Source organism: Schistocerca cancellata, chromosome 4 (assembly GCF_023864275.1).
Source record: "Schistocerca cancellata isolate TAMUIC-IGC-003103 chromosome 4, iqSchCanc2.1, whole genome shotgun sequence".
Classification (NCBI taxonomy): domain Eukaryota; kingdom Metazoa; phylum Arthropoda; class Insecta; order Orthoptera; family Acrididae; genus Schistocerca; species Schistocerca cancellata.
The window spans coordinates 382915360-382934492 of record NC_064629.1 but is presented as its reverse complement, the minus strand read 5'-3'; the positions used below and the strand labels follow the sequence as shown (position 1 = coordinate 382934492).

Here is a 19133-nt window from a genome sequence, read left to right as displayed (position 1 = left end):
ACAAAAAATCTTTTCAGATCAAATATCCAGCTTTCAAATTTTAACTCTCCAAATGGTACATGTGCACTTACAAAAGAGCTTCCACTATATAAAACTGTGCAGAAAAAGTTATTGAGAGTAACTGCAAATGGTTTTCCTGATGATACAGAAGGATTTTCTTCAATTACAGATCTATAGCACACCAAAGCTTTCATTAACATTATTATAATATACTGAATTTGCAAAATAACTACATGTGAGGAGCCAACTAATAAAATTTATTTTCTACAAGCCTGCCAAATTGTGCAAAGCAATCTTAAGAGCAATCTTAAGCAACACACATGCCTTCTCTCAGACCCATTTCACCTCATACCAACCGTAATGACACACACACACACACACACACACACACACACACACACACACACACTCTTAACTTCAATATCACAGATTTCAGTCTTCAGAACTTGCTGAACATGGCTGAAAGGAGTTTGAAAGAAATACTTTTGTTCAGGGTTAGATCTCCAGATATTGCCTCAAGCAAGGCCACCTCTTGCTGGCTACACAAAAATAAAGTGTGAGTAGCAGTACTCATTAATTCAAAAAATAAACAGTTCAGTTTCAAATTTCAGGACACCTGCCTGATACTGTGATACTAGTAGTTTGAATTCCTTTTAGCTAGCTCAACTGAGCACTGAACCTACCACTAAGGACATAACCAACCTAAACTGTTTACAGAAAAAACAACTCGTGCCATGGCTTACATTTCACTGAAATGTCCGGCAGAAAAAAATTTAACAAAAACAAAAAATACCTTACTATTATGGACGCCAGTAACATATGACAATCTTTCACACACTCCACTCTTATTACTTACCCCATAACAATCTTAATTAAATATTTTAATGTGATCACAGACTATATCCTAACTGTACATAAATATTAAGGAGTTGAGATTGTGATGTAAGCAGATTTTCATGTCTGTAAGCCAGGATATTGCTGAAGTATATTAAATTGGAAGTTGAAAAATATGGACCAAAAATAGTCATTTTTCATACAGTACATTGTTAATATCCAGGTGGTAGCTTTACTATGCAGACAGTTTTCATCATCACATCACTGTAACCTGCATTTACAACTGACCTGTCAAACATTCTCAACAAGCCAAAATGTTGAAAGGGGAAAGAAAAAATATTATGAAAACAAAACAGTGTGTTACATCTTTTTACAGCAACAATTACAATTTGTGGTTGCACATAGAATATAAAAAATGTGCAGTGAATGCAACTTGTGACTTATTACATACTTTATATGCTCTCAATTTGCCTGGAAAAACATCTATCCACAAATCAGTGTCAACTCTGTACAGTAACCACAAAGCAGACTTGAGCAAAGCATTTTGCAAATACACTGATCAAAAAATATACATTCGTAACTGTACAGGCAGGCATGATGTAAATACATGAGAATTTAATCTCATCACAACCACCACTGACATCTCAAAATGTATGCCAATTAAGCATTTTAACATCTATATCCTAAGTTCCCATAATAACAGACAGTGGTCAGTAATCAAGACAATTTTAACTATTATTTTACGTGTAAGTGAGATTCTATAAATGTACTGGAAATAGGACCTATAAACATTTGTTCCAGAGATTTCTGTATAAAGTAACTTTTACACAAGCAAAATATGACCTCTTGATATTCCAATTCCAAAATAACAACACAGTCAATTAAAGAGTGTGATAGTTCCTTTCTGTACGAGCTTTGTAGAACTTGAAAGCCACAAATCCAATTGCCATTGTGCCCAAAGAAAGCACAATTCCACCTGAAATTTAAAACAAAAACATTAGTCTGAAGACTTACTAAAATTACTATCAAATTTCATATTCAGATTAAGTTATAATTTACAACAGGCACGCAATATTTGATACTTAACGAAGTTGTTAGTGACTAAAGGAGTACTAATAGAAGTTTTCCACAACCTTACTGCACTGTACAGTGAATTTACTTTCCCATAGAAAGACTATACTGAAGCAAAAAATTCAGTCAACTTGCTTACAATAAAACTTTCAATGTTCCTACTAATGAGAAAAGTCAACTCACTAAGCACAAATTTCCCTCACCATAATAAATCCTGCACAACATATTTCTGATGTAATTTTAATAACTTCACCCAACATTACTGTTCTGTACCTCAGTAAAATTAGGTAGGGTTAGAAAGCAAACCATGTTCTCTTATTCTGACACCATATCATGTTAGTTTTAGGTGGGGACAGGCTGTTTTGAGCTCTAGTTGCTCTAGATGTTGACTGATACACACTTAGTGATAGATGTTTCACCACCAGGTCAAGCTCAGCACCTGGCATTACTGTCTGCTGTGGTCACCAGCAGCCACATAGTATCAGGCTACTTTTATGGCAATGCTAACCATTACTGAATGCCTCAAACATTTTTTATTCAATTTTTTTGCTTTGCATTTTGAGTTGCCTGCTGCTCATTCTCTTATTTTAAAATAAGTCTCAGGTCTGTCACACAGTTTAATTACATTGTGATCCATGAAAGGAAAGGGGTCACTGGTGCTCTTAAAATGATGCACCATGTGCTGCAATGCCCCAAGGTGAAAAAAAATTAACAGAAAAAATATCTACACTATCACACAGGCCTATAAAAGAGCAGCCACTTACACTGGCTAAAGTCTGTGGCACCTACACATTACTAGGAATTTTGCCAGCTCTCATCCTCATGAACTGTCAGACTGCTGGGAAGAACAAGCCAGTTTCAGTTACATCTCTAATCCGTACTGTAAAAGTGTATAGTTGTTTATATTCAACACTGCAGCAGTTGGGTTCAAATTACTTTATTTGGAGATGGGGTAGTATCTAGAAATGACTCAAGTCTAAGGGATTTGTATGGAGATCCATCTGTTCCCAGAAGATGGCAGCACTGCTCTGGCAGTCATGTTTCCTTGTGCACGTTAAGAGTATTACGGGTGCTTCCAAAGACTTATCTTGGCAAGTCATGCGTCAATAGCAACTTAACATGGAGCTGCTGTTAACAGAAACCTAAAGACTTCATGGACATCACAGTGTGGTGAACTGCCTCCAGAAGAATGATAGTGGGAACGGTTGGATCAAGAAACAGATCTGATGCAAGCAGAGCTAAATCTGAACAAGGAGAATATCTTAAGAAAATGAATTCTGCGAAGTTCAAGGAATGGTTTTCAGAGATTGTGCTTCCAAATCTCTTGCCCAATCCTGTCACTGTTATGAACAATGTTTTCTATTGTAGGCAAACTGACAAAATACCACCAGCAAATTACTCAAGGCTGCCGAGTGAATGGTTACAAAAGAGGGGGGTAGAATGCAATGACAACATGGCAAAGGCTGAGATGTATGCCCTAGTGCAAGTACAGAAATCTCATTAAAAGACAACTTTGACAAATTAGCTAAAAGCCTCAGAAGCGGCGTGCTTCGCCTTCTGTCAGACAACTGCGACCTGAGTGCAATTTAATGGGCATAAACAAAGATTAACTATAACAGGCAGCGTAAGGTGTCTGACTAACATGACTGCATAAAACCTTCAGGAACTCTTATGCTGTCTCATTCTGTTACTGCAAATGACTGGTAAAGGCATCGCAGGGAAGTGCAATAGGTGGAGCTTGACTGCAAGAGGACCTAATGAGGACATGCCAAAGTAATTACTCTAGTAATGACTCATATTATACAGACATCAGAACATAAGTTTTCATCTTGCAGAAAGGGAGGGGGTGGAGGAGAAAGGGAAGGAGGGAGGGGGTGGAGGAGAAAGGGAAGGGGGGAGGGGGAGGGGGTGGAGGAGAAAGGGAAGGAGGGAGGGGGAGGGAGAGAGGGAGAGAGGGGGAGAGAGAGAGAGAGAGAGAGAGAGAGAGAGAGAGAGAGAGAGAGAGAGAGAACAACAGAAGCACCATGAAAGTGATTAACCTAAGTTGTCAAATATTTTTACACAACATCTAAGCACATTATAAGTCTTATTTAGTTAATTACATTGGCTGTCAAATATCCATAATTTGTTTTCTATCAAACATAATTTGCCTATAATTTTGTATTGTTTCTGATAACTGATACAGATTTTTTCTCAATAGATGATTTAGTGTTCTTTTCAGAACACATTTCAGAAGATCATTAACCAAGTGAGGAAAGGGGACCTACAGTTTGACAAAGAATCTGAACCACATGTCATTTCAGGTAAGTTTTCACTCTAGTGACAGGTGAAGTCTTGATTGCAGAAGCAGAGAACATAGGTGCAGGCTATTTGTCCTTCAAGAGGGAGGCACAGATTGACCCACACACTGATCTGTCCTCGACTGGTCAAGGTCCTCAATTGTTGCTTTCTGAGGCAGCTGCCATGATAGTGTCTTAATTAATCAATGGTACTACACCATCAAAAAACAAAAATATTCTTACACGTCATCCAAAATCAGATCCTAGAACAAAAGTAGTAAAGCTAAGAACATGTTATGGCCATTTATGAACTACAAAATAAGGAACCTATTCACTTACCCATATCGGGGAAGTGGGTAGAGAAAGGGGAATTTTATTATTGACATTTAAAGAGAGTTATGTAACTGTGACCAATGAAACTTCATGCAGCATTCAATGATTAGAAAAAATAATCCACAGCCCACCAGACTAGCAAAAAGGACAAATTACTTTCTTTCTAAATGGAAATGTATGTCACAAATACACTGAAGCCATCCAGGGTCAACAATTTTATGAAGTTAAAGGGAGGAATTCAATTGTGCAGAGCCAACAGAATTAGTTTAGGAACTAGACACTAAAAGTAGTAGACGAGTTCTGCTATCTAGGCAGCAAAATAACTGATGAAGGCCTAAGTAGAGTATATAAAATGTAGACTTTAAATGGCAATGAAAGTTTTTCTGAATAAGAGAAATTTGTTTATATGCAATACAGATTTAAATGTTAGCAACTCTTTTCCAAAGGTGTTTGTATAGAATATAGCCCCACATGGAAGTGAAACATGTGGTGAAACAGTCTAGACAAGAACAGACTAGTGGGTTTTGAAATGTGGTGCTACAGAAGACTGTAGAAGATTAATGGGTAGATTGTGTAACTGATGAGGGGCTACTGAATAGAATTTGTGGGACATGAAATTTGTGGTACAACTTGCATAAAAGAAGGGGAGTTATTGGAAACATTCTGAGACATCAAGTCATCACCAATTTAGTACTGGAGGGGAGTGTGGGGGGTAAAAATGGTAGAGGGAAATCAAGACGAATACTGTAAACATATTCAGAAGGCTGTAGGTTGCAGTAGTTATTCAGAGATTAAGAAGCTTGCTCAAGATGGGGTAGCATGGGGGGCTGTATCAAACCAGCCTTCAGAATGAAGACAACAATGACAAACTGAGGACCTGGAGGAGATCTGCTGTACAACAAAATTTACACAACAAACGACAAATAAATTGACATACGAATTCTGCAGTCCTAAATTACTTCTGAACTACATGTGGCTTTGAACGCCTATGATAAAACAAGAACAGATCATTTGAGAGGAAGTAAAATTTTTCAGTTATAGATTTATATCTAGGCACACCTGATTAAATTGAGCAACAAGTGCAGTATCTTAGATAAGTACGATTAAATAGACAGATGGAAGGGGCTACCTAACAATGGAACTTATGTAAACATTTAAATAATGTTGCTGGTATGAAGAAAGCAAAAGAAAATTTCAAATGAGACAAGGTACCAATTAAAAGATAGGGTGGCAATAGGAACAAAACAGTATGCTGAATTAAGCTTCATTATTCTTTTAAGTCCTCAACAGTACACGAGAAGATAGTGAATTTTGATTTAAGATGAACAATCAGAAACAATGAATGTATAAAGGAAATTGAAAACGGTTGGCTTATTTTTTGTGGCACAATGGCCAGGTGCAATTCTTTGAACTTGACAGCACTACAGTAACTTCATCTGTGTCCCCAATCTGCACTATTTAACCAATTGAGGAAAGGGGACCTACAGTTTGACAAAGAATCTGAACCATGTGTCATTCCAGATAACTTTTCACACTAGTTACAGGTGATGTCTTTATTAAATACAGACTGATAATGTAGTTCTACCAGGATTTTACCCCAAAACCTCCATTTTCAGGCAACCACTTTGCCACTAAACCACTTGGCCCGACACTGATAAACTATACATTTTACGCAGCACAGTAAGCAAGAAGATGAAATCTTAGAAGCATGCCAAAATCTCTTTAAATATTCAAGAAACAAAAAGACTTGAAAATGAAATTACACTTTCTCAATTAAAGTAATGTCAGAAGTACTACAGTACATGTACAGTGTAGTTATTTTTATTTTTTCTGAGAGGTCATTACAATATAACATCCTCATTTGTTGGTATCCATAACACAAAAAATATATTAACAGTCTGATGTTTACTCAAGTACCTCATTTATTCTAACTCTGTTAAACTGAAATGGCTGTTTCTCAGTCTCTTTAAATTCAGTTAAAGAAGGTTCTACAGTAGTTGGTTTGAAAGGGAAAATTTCCTTTGCACGGAGTCTGCTTAAATGGTTGCTTATGGATGGTTGCTTTTGTAATTCTTGGGAGTACAAAGTCATCTTTGGAGAAACACTGGTCTAAAAATGAACAAAAGATTAAGCGAATTTTGGGGAGGGGACAGGTACAATTCTCAGGGGTAAAACTAAAGCGTTTTATGATTACTGGTGCAAAATTAAATAAGTGCATAAGATTTGTATTGCAAATCTATAATGCTGTTGCTGGAAAACTAGTTCGCCTCCAAGAGTAAGACAGTTATTACCTACACCAAAGAACAATCCAAGTGAATTTTTAAGTAATGTTAGCATAGTGGAGAGGGTTAATATTACAAGAGAGGACAATGGAAGGAACTAGAATGCAGCATATCTACCCCTGCAAGACTTTTGGTGAATATAATACATAGAACACGATCAGGAATGAGTTTAGCAACTGCAATTTTGGTTGGCTGGATTAAAAGAGGGGGAAAGGGACCTTGTTCTGAATAAAACAAACCAGACTGACAACTCAAAACTGAATGAAAGGAAAAATCACAAGAACGATGAAGGGCAACAAACATGTAAATGGATAAAAAGGGGACAAGGAAACCACAGAAACGCAAGAAACCGCACAAAGAGATTAAAACGATAAAGTAGATTACCATAGCTGGCTGACCAAGAGAATAAAAGGGAGAGGCCAGCCACTCCACAACACATTAAAACCTCCCCCCTAGAAGCACTAAGCTGTAGGACACAGAGCGACAAAGGACATGCGTTAAAACTTTAATCAGATGATAAAACCCACACTCACGAATAAAACATAAAACTAAATCAGCCAATGATACATTGTCCGATAAAATTAGCAGCAACGAGTACAGTAACCCAAGATTTCGTCGCTGGTCAGTCAAAGTGGGACAGTGTAGCACAATATGGACCACTGTCAACCGGGTGCTGCACTGACACTCAGGTGGGTCTTCACTGTGCAGAAGGCAACTGTGGGTCGTCCAAGCGTGGCCAATGCAGAGCCGGTAGAGGACAACTGATTCCCTGCAAGAGCCCTGCATGGAAGACTTCCACACATTGGTGGTCTCCTTAATGACACACAGTTTGTTGTGTGTACTGTTATGCCATTCCATCTCCCACAGCCGAAAAATCCTACGGCGTCAGTCAGAACGCAGGTCAGGTTCAGAGATGCCCATTTCCAGGAGCGGTTTCCACTTAGCCTGTTTGGCCAGCCTGTCTGCATGTTCGTTGCCTGGAATGCCAACGTGTCCTGGGGTCCACACAAACACCACTGAACAATGGGCCCAGTCCAGGACATAGATGGACTCTTGGATGGACACTACCAAAGGATGGTGAGCATAGCACTGGTCGATAGCTTGTAGGCTGCTCAAGGAGCCAGTACACAGAAGAAATGATTCCTTGGGGCAAAGTGCACAAGAGATGGCCACCAGCTCTGAAGCAACACACTGCAGCCATCGGGCAAGTAATGCTGTTCAAAACGGCCTCTGTGGATCTTAGGGTCATGCAAAAGTTCCAGACAAATCTGAGGCCTACGTGTACACCATGGAGGTGTATGTGGATGGACCTGGATGGGAGGTGGTAAATGAGATGACTACAGTTCAGACAGAAGGAATCGCATGCAAATCGCAATCGTTAGCCCTGACCTGGGCTGCCGATGAACTGCCACAAGTGGAAAAAGGAGATGAAATTTGGATGCTCAGGAAAACTAGGAATGTGTGCAATGTAACTGGTTAGCAGTTGCGCATGTCGGCTCTGCAATGGAGGGACTCTGGTCTCCACCAAGACACTTGTCACCGGACTCTTTCTAAAAGCTCCCCTTGCTAGGTCAACGCCACAGTGGTGCACTGGGTCGAGTACACACAAGGCTGAAGGTGCCGCTGAACCATAAACCAGACTCCCATAGTCAGGGTGGGATTGAACAAGGGCTTTGTAGAGCTGCAGCAGTAAAGAGCAATCTGCACCCCAGTTGGTGTTGCTCAGGCAGTGGAGGGCACTGAGGAGCTGCCAGCACTTCCGCATAAGCTGACAAAGGTGAGGTAGGGAAGTCAATTGGGCATTTAAAAGCAGTCCTAAGAATCGATATGTCTCCACTACAGTGAGTGGATTGTCATGAAGGTAAAGTTCTGGTTTCAGATGAATGATACGATGTGGACAGAAGAGCATGCCACAAACTGCAAGTCCCGGGCAAGCCCCCATGACTGCACCTTGTGGATGGCTACCTGTAGGGGCCACTCAGCAACACCAGTACTGGAGGAGCAGTACGAAATGCCAAAGCAATCCACATACAGAAAAGGTGAGACTGACGGCCCTACAGCTGCTGCTAGACTGTTAATAGCCACTAAAAATAGAGAGACACTCAATACGGAGCCCTGCAGACCACCATTCTCCTGAATACAGGAGGAAACTATGGGAAGCACCGACTTTGACATGGAAAATACAGAGTGACAGGGAGCTTTGGATAAAAACTGAGATAGGGCCCCGGAGACACTACTCATACTATGTGGCAGGGATATGCTGTCGCCAGGTTGTAGTGTATTCTTTACATAAGTCAAAAAAGACGGCATCCAAATGTTTATGTCTGGAAAAGGCTGTTTGGATGGCAGACTCGAGGGACACAAGATTATCAGTGGTAGAGTGACCCTGGCAGAAACCGCCCTGCCATCAAGCCAGTAGGCCATGTGACTCTAGGACACAACCCAACTGTCAACACACTATACGTTCCACCAGCTTGCTAAGGAAGTTTGTGAGGCTGATGGGCTGGTAGCTATCCACGTCAAGGGGGTTTTGACCAGGTTTGAGCACCGGAATGATGCTGCTCTCCCGCCATTGCAATGGAAAGATGTCATTGCACCAGATCCGGTTGAAGATGACAAGGATAAGTTGCTTTTAGTCAGATGAGGTATGTTTAATCATCTCAACTGTAGATCCAATCCAGCCCAGGAGCTGTGTCAGGGCAATGTGCAAGAACACTGAGGAGCTCCCACTCCACAAGTGGTGTGTTATACAGTACACTGTGGTGTGGGGTGAACAAGAGGACTTTCCTTTCCACCCGCTGTTCAAGCGAAGTGCTCGACAGCAGATAACACGCCATTGATGTTAATGCCAGGGACACCTGTTGGGGTGTGGTACCCAAAAAGACGTCTGATCTTCGTCCAGACTTGGGAAGGTGATTTATGGCTCCCAATGGTTGACACGTACCTCTCCCAACACTCTTGTTTCTGTCATTTTATAAGCTGGCATGCACAGGCACGGAGCTGCTTAAAGGCTATCAGATGCTCTAGGGAAGGGTGCTGCTCATGCTGCTGTAGAGCTCGCTGACGTTCCTTAATTGCTTCAGCAACTTCCGGAAACCACCAAGGGACTCTTTCGCCAGGGCATCCTAAAGAACAAGGGATCGCATTTTCTGCTCAGAAACGATTGTGGTAGTCACCTACTCAACCATCACATCAATGTTACCATGTGGGGGAGAGCCAATGGTGACATCAGAGGTGAAAGTTTCCCAGCCCACCTTGTTTAAAGCCCATCTGAGCAGGCTTCCATGGGCCTGATGCCGGGGCAGTGACAGGAAGATGGAGAAGTGGTCACTACCACACAGGTTGTCATGTGCACTCCAGTGGATAGATGGGGGAAGTCCTGAGCTGCAAACTAATAAATCAATGGCCAAGTAACTACCTCAAGCCACACTGAATTGTGGCGGCCCCAGTTTAAGAGGCAGAGGTTGAACTGAGACAGTAAAGTTTCGACATCTCTGCCTCTACCAGTAAGCATGCTGCCACCTCATGGGTGTTAAAATCTCTCTAAAGTAGGAAAGGTTTAGGGAGTTGATCAACTAGTGCAGTTAATACATTCAGGGATACTGCACCATCTGGAGGAAGATATACATTGCAGACAGTTTATTTCCCGCATCATTCTTATCCTGAAAGCTACAGCTTCAAGAGGGGTTTGAAGGGGCACAATTTCCACTACAGACTGAGTTTAGGACATAGACACTAACTCCACCTGACATGTAGTCGCTATTGTTCCTGTAATATCCCTTATAGCCACCGAGGACGTGGGTCCACATTGCCGGGAACCAGGTTTCCTGGAGGGCAATGCACAAAGCAGGTGTAAAGCTTAACAGTTGCTTTAGCTCAGCCAGGCAGTGGAAAAAACTGCCGCAATTCCACTGGAGGATGACATCTTGAGATTGGGAAGGCATGGAACATTCACTGAGGCAGTTTACACCTCAGGATCAACTGCTGCCACCAAGCTTTTTGCTTGAGCTGTCTATATCCATTATGTCTGAGGGTCCAGAAAGATCCAGGTCCTCAGCGGACACCAGAATCTCCACCCCATTTTCAGACAGAGCTTGTAGGTAGCGGTGGTGTGGGTGCCACCCCAAGTCCCTTGTTCTTTGAGGTCTTATTTTTCTATTTCTCATGTTGTTCCTTGGGTTTCCCTGGCTGGGAGGACTTCATTGAATCAGTCTCCGGGACTGAGGATGAGTGTGAAGCCACATGACCAGCTGCTTTTTGGCTCTTCAGCCACTGGCAGGTGTCATCTTTCCCACTAGCAGGAACATGGGAAAGGAGTGACCCAAGGGACACCTTCCTAGCAAGAGGGGCTGAAGAAGCCTTATGCTTCTCTGGCTCGAAGTGGGGACTGAAATCCCCGATGGTTAGGGGGAGGGTTGCTCCCAAAGTAGGTGGTGCGGGAGCAACAGGGAGGGAAGTGCCCCACTATCAAGGGGGCAGGTGTAGTCTCCCAGTTCTGAGAGGCGACAGTAATTCGAAGAACTGATGGGGCAACAACTGTTATTGTAGCGGTGGTGTATGAGGTGGTCATAGCCACATGATGTAGGCGCCCAAATTTCCTCTTTTCCAGCCTTAGTGTACATCAGTCAGTCCAAGGTCATATATTCCACGATTTCCTCTCTTTCTATAAAATCCTGCAGTCTGGCGAGCAAGGTCAATGATGCTCTCCACAGTTGACACTGATGTGAGGCGGGGCACAGAGAGTATTGGGACGTGAAGCACATCCATAATCCCAACAGGTGATGCTGGAAGTACATCGGGAAGACATATGGCCGAACTTCCAGCACTTAAAGCACCACTTTGGGGGAGGGATATATGGCTTTACTTCACAGCGGTAGACCGTCACCATGACCTTACTGGATAATGAAGGCACCGGTCGCAATCTGATTATCCCTGTGGATGTGCCAGACGAAATGGACACCTCGTTGCTCTAAACTGGAATGCAGTTCATCGTCAGACTGAAAAAGAAGGTCCCTGTGAAATGTGACACCCTGGATCATATTCGAGCTATTATGGGGCATGATAGAAACAAACATCTACCAGCTTGTCACAGGCGAGGAGTGCCTGTGACTGGACAGAGGATGCTGTTTTTGGTGAAGACTGACCCCGACCGAATTTTGGACAAGCCCTCCAGCTCCCCAAACTTGTCCTCTAAATACTCCACAAAAAACTGAGGTTTCATTTACAAGAAAGATGCCCCATCAACTCTCGTACATTTGAGGTACCAGGTTGAATAAACTTTGCTGTCATCCTTAGCCTTGTGCTCCTCCCATGGTGTGGTCAGGGGGGGGGGGGGGGGGGGAGAGAGATTTGGGGTCGTATCTCTTAGCATTGAAGTTAGACCTTGAGACCTTGACCGCTTAGAGACTGCTGGTGTCTGACCACCAGCAAGAGATGAAGTACTATGTTTCATGGCGTGTAATCCATCCTGATGCCACCTCCTCCGAGCAGGGGCCCTCTCCACAGGCACCACCCAACCGCAGCAAAGGCCACCTGGCAGGATGGCAATTGCCACGAGTCTCTATGCCGCGGGGCAACAGGCTTCTACTCCTCGGCATACGTGGGGAGTTAATGATGCAGTCATCAGCTGGGTGATCCGTGTGTTGTCAGGGGACTACAACCAACAGGGTAAATGGTGGCCCCCACCACAACAGACTGGCTACTGCGCTGGATATGAGGTGCAAAGAAGTCCATGGTCATCGTCGGGACAAAGTGACACTGCATAGTGCATGATGGAAAACACACACAGGAAGGTGCACTCGTCCAAGAGATGGAGAACGGGTGGGACTGCAATGCAACGACGTGAAAGTGGGCTAAAGATCTCAATGCACGATGGACACGATGTACCATGTAAGGCACCCTTCCCAATTGGCTCACTCTTTGTGGAAAATTTTGAAGAATGGAGGTCAAACCGTACAGGGGACCATCACATGAAGGCCACAACATGTCTCACTCCTTTTGGTCTCCTCTTACAACAGGCAGGAATACCTTGGGCCTATTCTAACCCCCGGACCTGCAGGGGGAATCTGCAAGTTTAATGAATTTTATTAATGGTCACATGATCCAAGATGCTACCAATGTGGGGAACAATTATAAAAGTAATCGTGAAACTAAATATTTCATCAGTTGGAGCCTGCAATAGGGCAAAGCCAAAGGGCCACCAATAATTAATACTCAAATGGCTAAAAGCAGAATCAAGAGATCAATCTTAAATTAAGAATGTCATCCTAAGAGAAACAGATGAAGCACAGGAATAATATAGTGACTGCAATAGAAAAATGTTGGAGGTGCCTTGTTTCATGGTATGATTAACAGTGGAATATGAATTATGAGTATGTATTTTTGAAATTTCCTGGTAGATTAAAACCATGTGGCAAACTGACTCCATTACAGGACCTTCACCTTTCACAGCCAAGTGCTCTACCAACTGAGTTACCTTAGCACAACTCACATCCTGTTGTCATTGCTTTACTTTTAGCAGTACCCTATTTCCTACCTTCCAAACTTAATTCTAGAAACCTCCAGACCATGGCTAAGCCATGGATCCACAGTATCCTTTCTTCCAAGCCTACTAGACTTACAAGTTTCACAGAATAGGTCCACGGCTTTTAGAATTTAGGAGATTAGGTACTGGCGGAAATAAAGCTTTGAGGATGGATCATGGGTTGTACTTAGGTAGCTCAGTTGGGACCACTTGCCTGCAAAAGTGGAAGGTCACAGGGTATTGTCCTATTCTGGCTCTCAGTTTTTGATCGGACAGGAAACTTCGCATCAGAGCAAATTACACTGCAGAGTGAAAAATTCATTTTAGTTTTGTCTGTCTTTGCACTAAAATTAATCAAAAAAAGATTTTAGAGACCTAATTTTTGATGTGATAGTAGAGAGGACTTTGACAATGCTGAAGAGGAAATCTTTTGAATTTGTCTGTGATTGTAATCACAGACGAGTCTAAACTGGAGAAATTATGGAACAGCTCAGTTTCTAAACAAAGAAACAAGAAGCTAAACTTCTTGAGTGTCAACTATAAAAGGAAACAAGTTTGTTAATTCAGATAATTTTTCCAAGAGAAGACACTAATAGAGATTGTTATAAGAAGAAAGAAGAGTTTCATTCAGTTTTATAGGTACATAGAATATTTTACAATCTTTTGGTTATGTATCTAGGACAGTGCTGCTTTTTCAGACACTTCAGCTCATAACCTTACAGCCAGCTTCAATATTTCAACCAGTTGACAACACTGACTGATGCTCTTGTGGCCAACAGTTCTCATGCACACACATTTAGTCTACACTACAGTGTAGCAGCCTTTGAATATCTTCTCTAAAGTGAAGATTTCTTGTACCCTGTGCCAGCTATTTTACTTTGATGGGCAGTTTCTCTCAAGAGTTTTATACATGTGTATTTCATTCTTTTCTGTGCTGGAGATAGATTCACTGCAAGCTTTTTAATTTGATTGCTTTATCTGTAAATCTGTTACTTTATTATTGCAATAATCACTATGTGGACGATGTAGCCTATTCTATACCATATTTTAAATCTGCGAGATGATTCTATGCTGATTACATTTATATGTTTTGACAATGCCATTATGGCCATATCACTTTAGGACATGGTGCAAAAAAGATCTGAGAATGGTCATCAAAGACTGAAACCGGTCATCGTCTAAAGATTTCATTTGTGTTCAGAGACTGGAATAAAAAAGCATTTTACAGTAATGGATCACTGTTTGTACACGTGATTATGTCGCAGTTGACAAATTGCGAAGTTCGTTACAGTGTGGTATTGAACATAAGAATTGAATACATACTGTGGTACTTCATAAAATCAGTGGGGTATCAATAACAAGGGGGGCTAGTTTCAGTATAAATGAACCATTTATGACAACTGCAATGCACAGCTGATTACAAAACTTAACTAGCCAAATGGCAACTTCCTGCACCCCCCCCCCCCCCGCTCTCTCTCTCTCTCTCTCTCTCTCTCTCTCTCTCTCTCTCTCTCTCTCTCTCTCTCTCTCTCTCCCCCCTCCTTTCGTGGACATTTCTTACTATTGCCAATCTGTATTTTTATCCTCTACTTCTGGTCTCGTATATTACTTTGCTACCCTAATTTCATCATCCTTGTTTGATACTAAATACTCCATCCTAAAATCTCTTTAAGAAGACAGTCAATTTAAATGCTCTTCCCAAGTACTTTGCTGTATCAGAATTACAATGTCATCAGCAATGCTGAAAGGTTTTATTTCTGCACACTAAACTAATTCCTTCCCATATTTCTTCTGCACCATCATATTAACCACAAAGACTGCACATGCACAGACACCTACACATCCTCTCCCCCATAATATAGGCCCAAAGTTTATTAACATCCCCAAATGCTTTAAGAAGTGCCTACAAAACTCTGAAAATTTATGATAATTATGCATTTGCTGGGTAACTGTGTAAATTGCAAATTGCCTTGGTACAGTAAATCTTACGTCTAGTAAAATTTAAGAAACACACGAAGATATCAAAAGTTAAGATTGTAAGATAACATTAAGAATTAATTTGATAACTAGGTTGATTTATCTTAATAATTTGATGTAGCATATTTCTTCAAACATATGATTCTGTTTACTCTGAAAGTTATTATTGAACTTTCAATTTTATGTAGTCAAGCCAGAATTTTAGATAGCTACTGAGCAACAAATTGTGTTCCACCAAGTGAAGGAAGTAGAGTACCTGAATTCTGTAGCAACATTTGCTACAAATTAACTCAGTAACTTCACATCTACTTGTCTTAATGTATGGCACATAAGGTTTATAATTGAAACAGCAACCAGCCCCACGTATGGTTTAACCATTTATTTGGATCAAATCATGACCAGTTTTGGATTTTTTCCACATCCATCTCCAAATTATTTTTACACACCCTTGTTTTCTTGCTGGGGCCTTGCTTTGTATCCATTACTGGTTTGCTGCACTGCTGTATACTTCTGGGTAACTAAATCACTCTACGTTTTTGTTATGAATTTTAAAATTAGGCCTAATATATTTTTTATGTGCACTATCAGAGCTGTTCAGTTATATGAACAATACATCACACCATTCTGTTTAATGGCAGCGCACAAACATTTACAAAGCATGGCCCAGCTTCAAATAAGTAATGTAGTTAACAAAATGAAGGCGTGTAACAACCACCTGAAGAAGAATCCAAAACAGGTCATGATCTGATCCAAATAAACCATACTTGTGGCCGCTTACTGTTTCAATTATAAACCTTACAGTATTATAGCCACAGTTCTCAGCAAGTCAAAATAGCTGTATATAATGCATATTTTCAATACCACCAAGCAACCTCTTATTGTATCAAGGTTTCATAAGACATTTTACAAGAACTGGACAAAGGACAAAGTGCTGGAAACAAACATTGTTTAAATACATAGCTCTTTCTGAACATACAGAAGACATGCCACACAAAATATCACCAAAAGGGTTTTAAGTAAATTAGAGCCAGTCTGACAATTCAACTTGGTGCACCACACCCAGGCCTTATAAGAACACATTCTACAGGTTAGTGTCACACAAATTAAAAGGCATTTAATCTCTAAGTGATAAAGCATGTAATAATAACTACTGTCGAAAATAAAGCTTACCAATGAAGCTTGGGCCATCAAATCTGCGATCTTTTACTGGAATTGACTGAGTTGACGTTTCTACAAATGGGATTGGCGAAGTAACAATTTGTTTTGATGATGTTGACGTGGGTAATGGAGTTGGTTCGGTACTCGATGAACTGTTAGTTGTAGTTGTACTAGCAATAGTAGTTGTAGTTGGTGATGAGTCAGAACTTGAGCTCTGAGTTGTTGTAGTAGTAGTAGTAGTAGTATTTGCTGAATCATTATGGGCTTGTGCAGAACCATTCATGCTGGTAGGAGCTACAGTGGCTATGTTAATGCTGCTGGATAAAGTGGTACTTTGTGTCGCGCCAGGTGCAAGAGTTGGCACTTCCCCATTTGTAATTACGGTGCTTCCAACAGGTACTAAGGTGGTTGGCACGTCATCACTTCCAGGTTTCCCATTATTCGGCGGTACAGCGATTTCACTGTCTGAACTTTTATTCTTTGTCGACGCGTCGGGTGCTGTAAAAAAAACAATATTTAAATAAGTCTAGCGTTAAAAATTCTGAGCGAATCTCTCTTTGACAGCATGAAACAAACGCATAGACAAGAAATTCAGAAATTAAACCAAAGTGCGCGGTAAATATGAAGTCACTGTATCAACAACATTCCCTTTAGTTCGCATGCGCGGAAACCAAGTAATTTTTTAAAGGACAAGGAAAAACTAGATAAAGGGGGCTTCTCACACGTAACTTACGTCATTCAGACACAGAGACCTCTGCAATAATTACAAAACAATCACGACTGCAAGATACTCACAAGCTCCAGCAGGTTTAGCTTCAACATAATGAGAAATGGCTAGAATGGAAAGAAAAACCACTATAGCAAAACCCTTCATCTTTACTGACACGATGCTTACAACGCACGACTTCTGACACGCAAGAGCAACTTCACTCATCCACCACTACAGCGAATCCTAAGATTCTAATAACTCTATCACAGATGTTTATTGAGATAATTCAATAATTTGGAACAAAGGGCGAACTGTAATTGAGAGAAATTTAATTACTGTGTCGTACTGCACGCACGTTACCAAACTTTCTGTGAGTCTTTCTAATATTACAATAAAAATAAAATAAACTTATGAAGTATTAATTCAAGGAATGTGTGTGTGTGTGTGTGTGTGTGTGTGTGTGTGAAATTAGGGGTTTTATTTCAGAAAAGTGCGAATGAGAACAGATATTCTGAAAAGTGTTATTCCTTTTGCAGATATTTCCAAACTACCAGAGCAGTAGCTGATTGTTTTATTATCGTTGACTATCGTTTTTACCAAAGTACACATCTTTGACTTTCTTCTCTTTCGGAAAGATTGTATTACTAACAACAAAGATTTGACGTTTTAAGATTGAGAATTCGGTGTTAAGAATCTTTCTTTATGTTGGAGTCATAAATATTCTAACACAACTTTATAACTATGGCAACAGATGAAAGGACTACTTTTGTGAAGTTAGAGGCGTTGAAAGAAATCAGGTATTGTTATAAACTGTAGTAATGGTAGGATAATATAAACATTATGTGTGTATTGCAAGTTCAGTGGTATACAAATGCGATCTAGTGTAATACTGTAGCTGTTAGTAGTATTTATAGTTATATGCAATAAGTATCAACATCTCTTTCATTCATATATCTATGACTGATTATACGGAAATATGATGTATAGTTATGTCCGGAATTGTTTTCGTTTGTAAGAGTCAGTAGACAGAAGTGGAAAAACGTTATTTAGTAAGGTGTGCTAAAGGATATGAGCAATAATTTCATTTGTGTGTGAGAGGTAGGCAGTGAGACAGTGTGGTGGTTAATGTATTGCTAATGTTTCAGAAACTATTTGATTATTAATTCAGTTTGTGTTACGGAATAGTAGTAAGCAAAAGCCTGGATTATAATAAGAGTTGGTAGCCTACCGTAGTATGTTAAGAATTTATTATCTATACTTCATGTAATTTACCAGCATGAACTCCGTTCGTAATTGAATTAGTTTTATATGTTCTTTGGATCATATTCCCCATCTGTCGCCATGTTGTTGAACGTCTCAGTAGATTCATAAGTAACATACCTGTTCTCTGCGAAGAAATATTTACATGTTGACCATCGAAGTAAATGGATTTTTTATTTTAATCTTGTTCTACAACAAACTTTGATAATTGTAAACCATACATAGCATCTACTCACCAATTCATCTATAGTGTAGGAATAGCAAAGTACAAAGGATTTGGAATTGTCTTCAACGGAAGCGCCCGATTCCACCCGTCTGCTTGACCCCTGACCTAATGGTGTGGGTAACGTCATTATGGCTCGCAATTTTTGAGGTAGTTGCGTTTGGAGATGTTGTGTTGTTGATGGTGCCCTCTGGTGATGGATGTAGACATGCTGAGTTTAACTTGTGGTATCAGGTTCATTTGAGTTTTTGGTTGTCATCATGTTAATGTGGTTTTGAGTTTAGGTAGTTAGTGCGGTTACATGGGTTGTGGAAGTGTTTTAAGTGAGTGGTTAAGGTTATATTTTGTTCATGTGGTTTGCGTTTTTGTAAGTTCTGATTAGTTTGATGTTTGTTGTGAGGAAAGAAGACATACTTATTTATTGCTTTTTCATTAGGTATGGATATGACAGTGAAGTTCATAATTGTCTCATTATGTTCCGAGA

At 40.6% G+C, this 19133-nt stretch overlaps 2 protein-coding genes across 2 annotated transcripts in view; one reads left to right on the top strand and one right to left on the bottom strand.

Moving 5' to 3' along the window:
- Positions 1-368: 368 nt before the first annotated feature.
- LOC126184953 (uncharacterized) lies at positions 369-17431 on the bottom strand. The gene is made up of 3 exons (XM_049927629.1): positions 17253-17431; positions 16470-16955; positions 369-1810 (listed from the first exon to the last, which is right to left on the bottom strand). The coding sequence occupies exons 1-3, from the start codon at positions 17389-17391 to the stop codon at positions 1716-1718; spliced, it is 720 nt and encodes a 239-aa protein (XP_049783586.1). The 5' UTR covers positions 17392-17431; the 3' UTR covers positions 369-1715.
- Positions 17432-17762: 331 nt separating this feature from the next.
- Positions 17763-19133, top strand: part of LOC126184952 (zinc finger C4H2 domain-containing protein) — a 151814-nt gene continuing 150443 nt past the window's right edge. Inside the window, exon 1 of the mRNA XM_049927628.1 lies at positions 17763-17963. Within this exon, the coding sequence (XP_049783585.1) occupies positions 17908-17963 (56 nt within the window). The 5' untranslated portion in view covers positions 17763-17907. The remainder of the gene's footprint in view (positions 17964-19133) is intronic.

Excerpts from the sequence above, each read along its gene's own strand:
- LOC126184953 (XM_049927629.1), bottom strand. The coding sequence starts at position 17,391 with ATGAGTGAAGTTGCTCTTGCGTGTCAGAAGTCGTGCGTTGTAAGCATC. Across the intron at positions 16,956-17,252 it reads AGCTAAACCTGCTGGAGCTT|CACCCGACGCGTCGACAAAG; the intron begins GTGAGTATCTTG and ends TTTTTTTTACAG. Across the intron at positions 1,811-16,469 it reads TGATGGCCCAAGCTTCATTG|GTGGAATTGTGCTTTCTTTG; the intron begins GTAAGCTTTATT and ends TTTAAATTTCAG.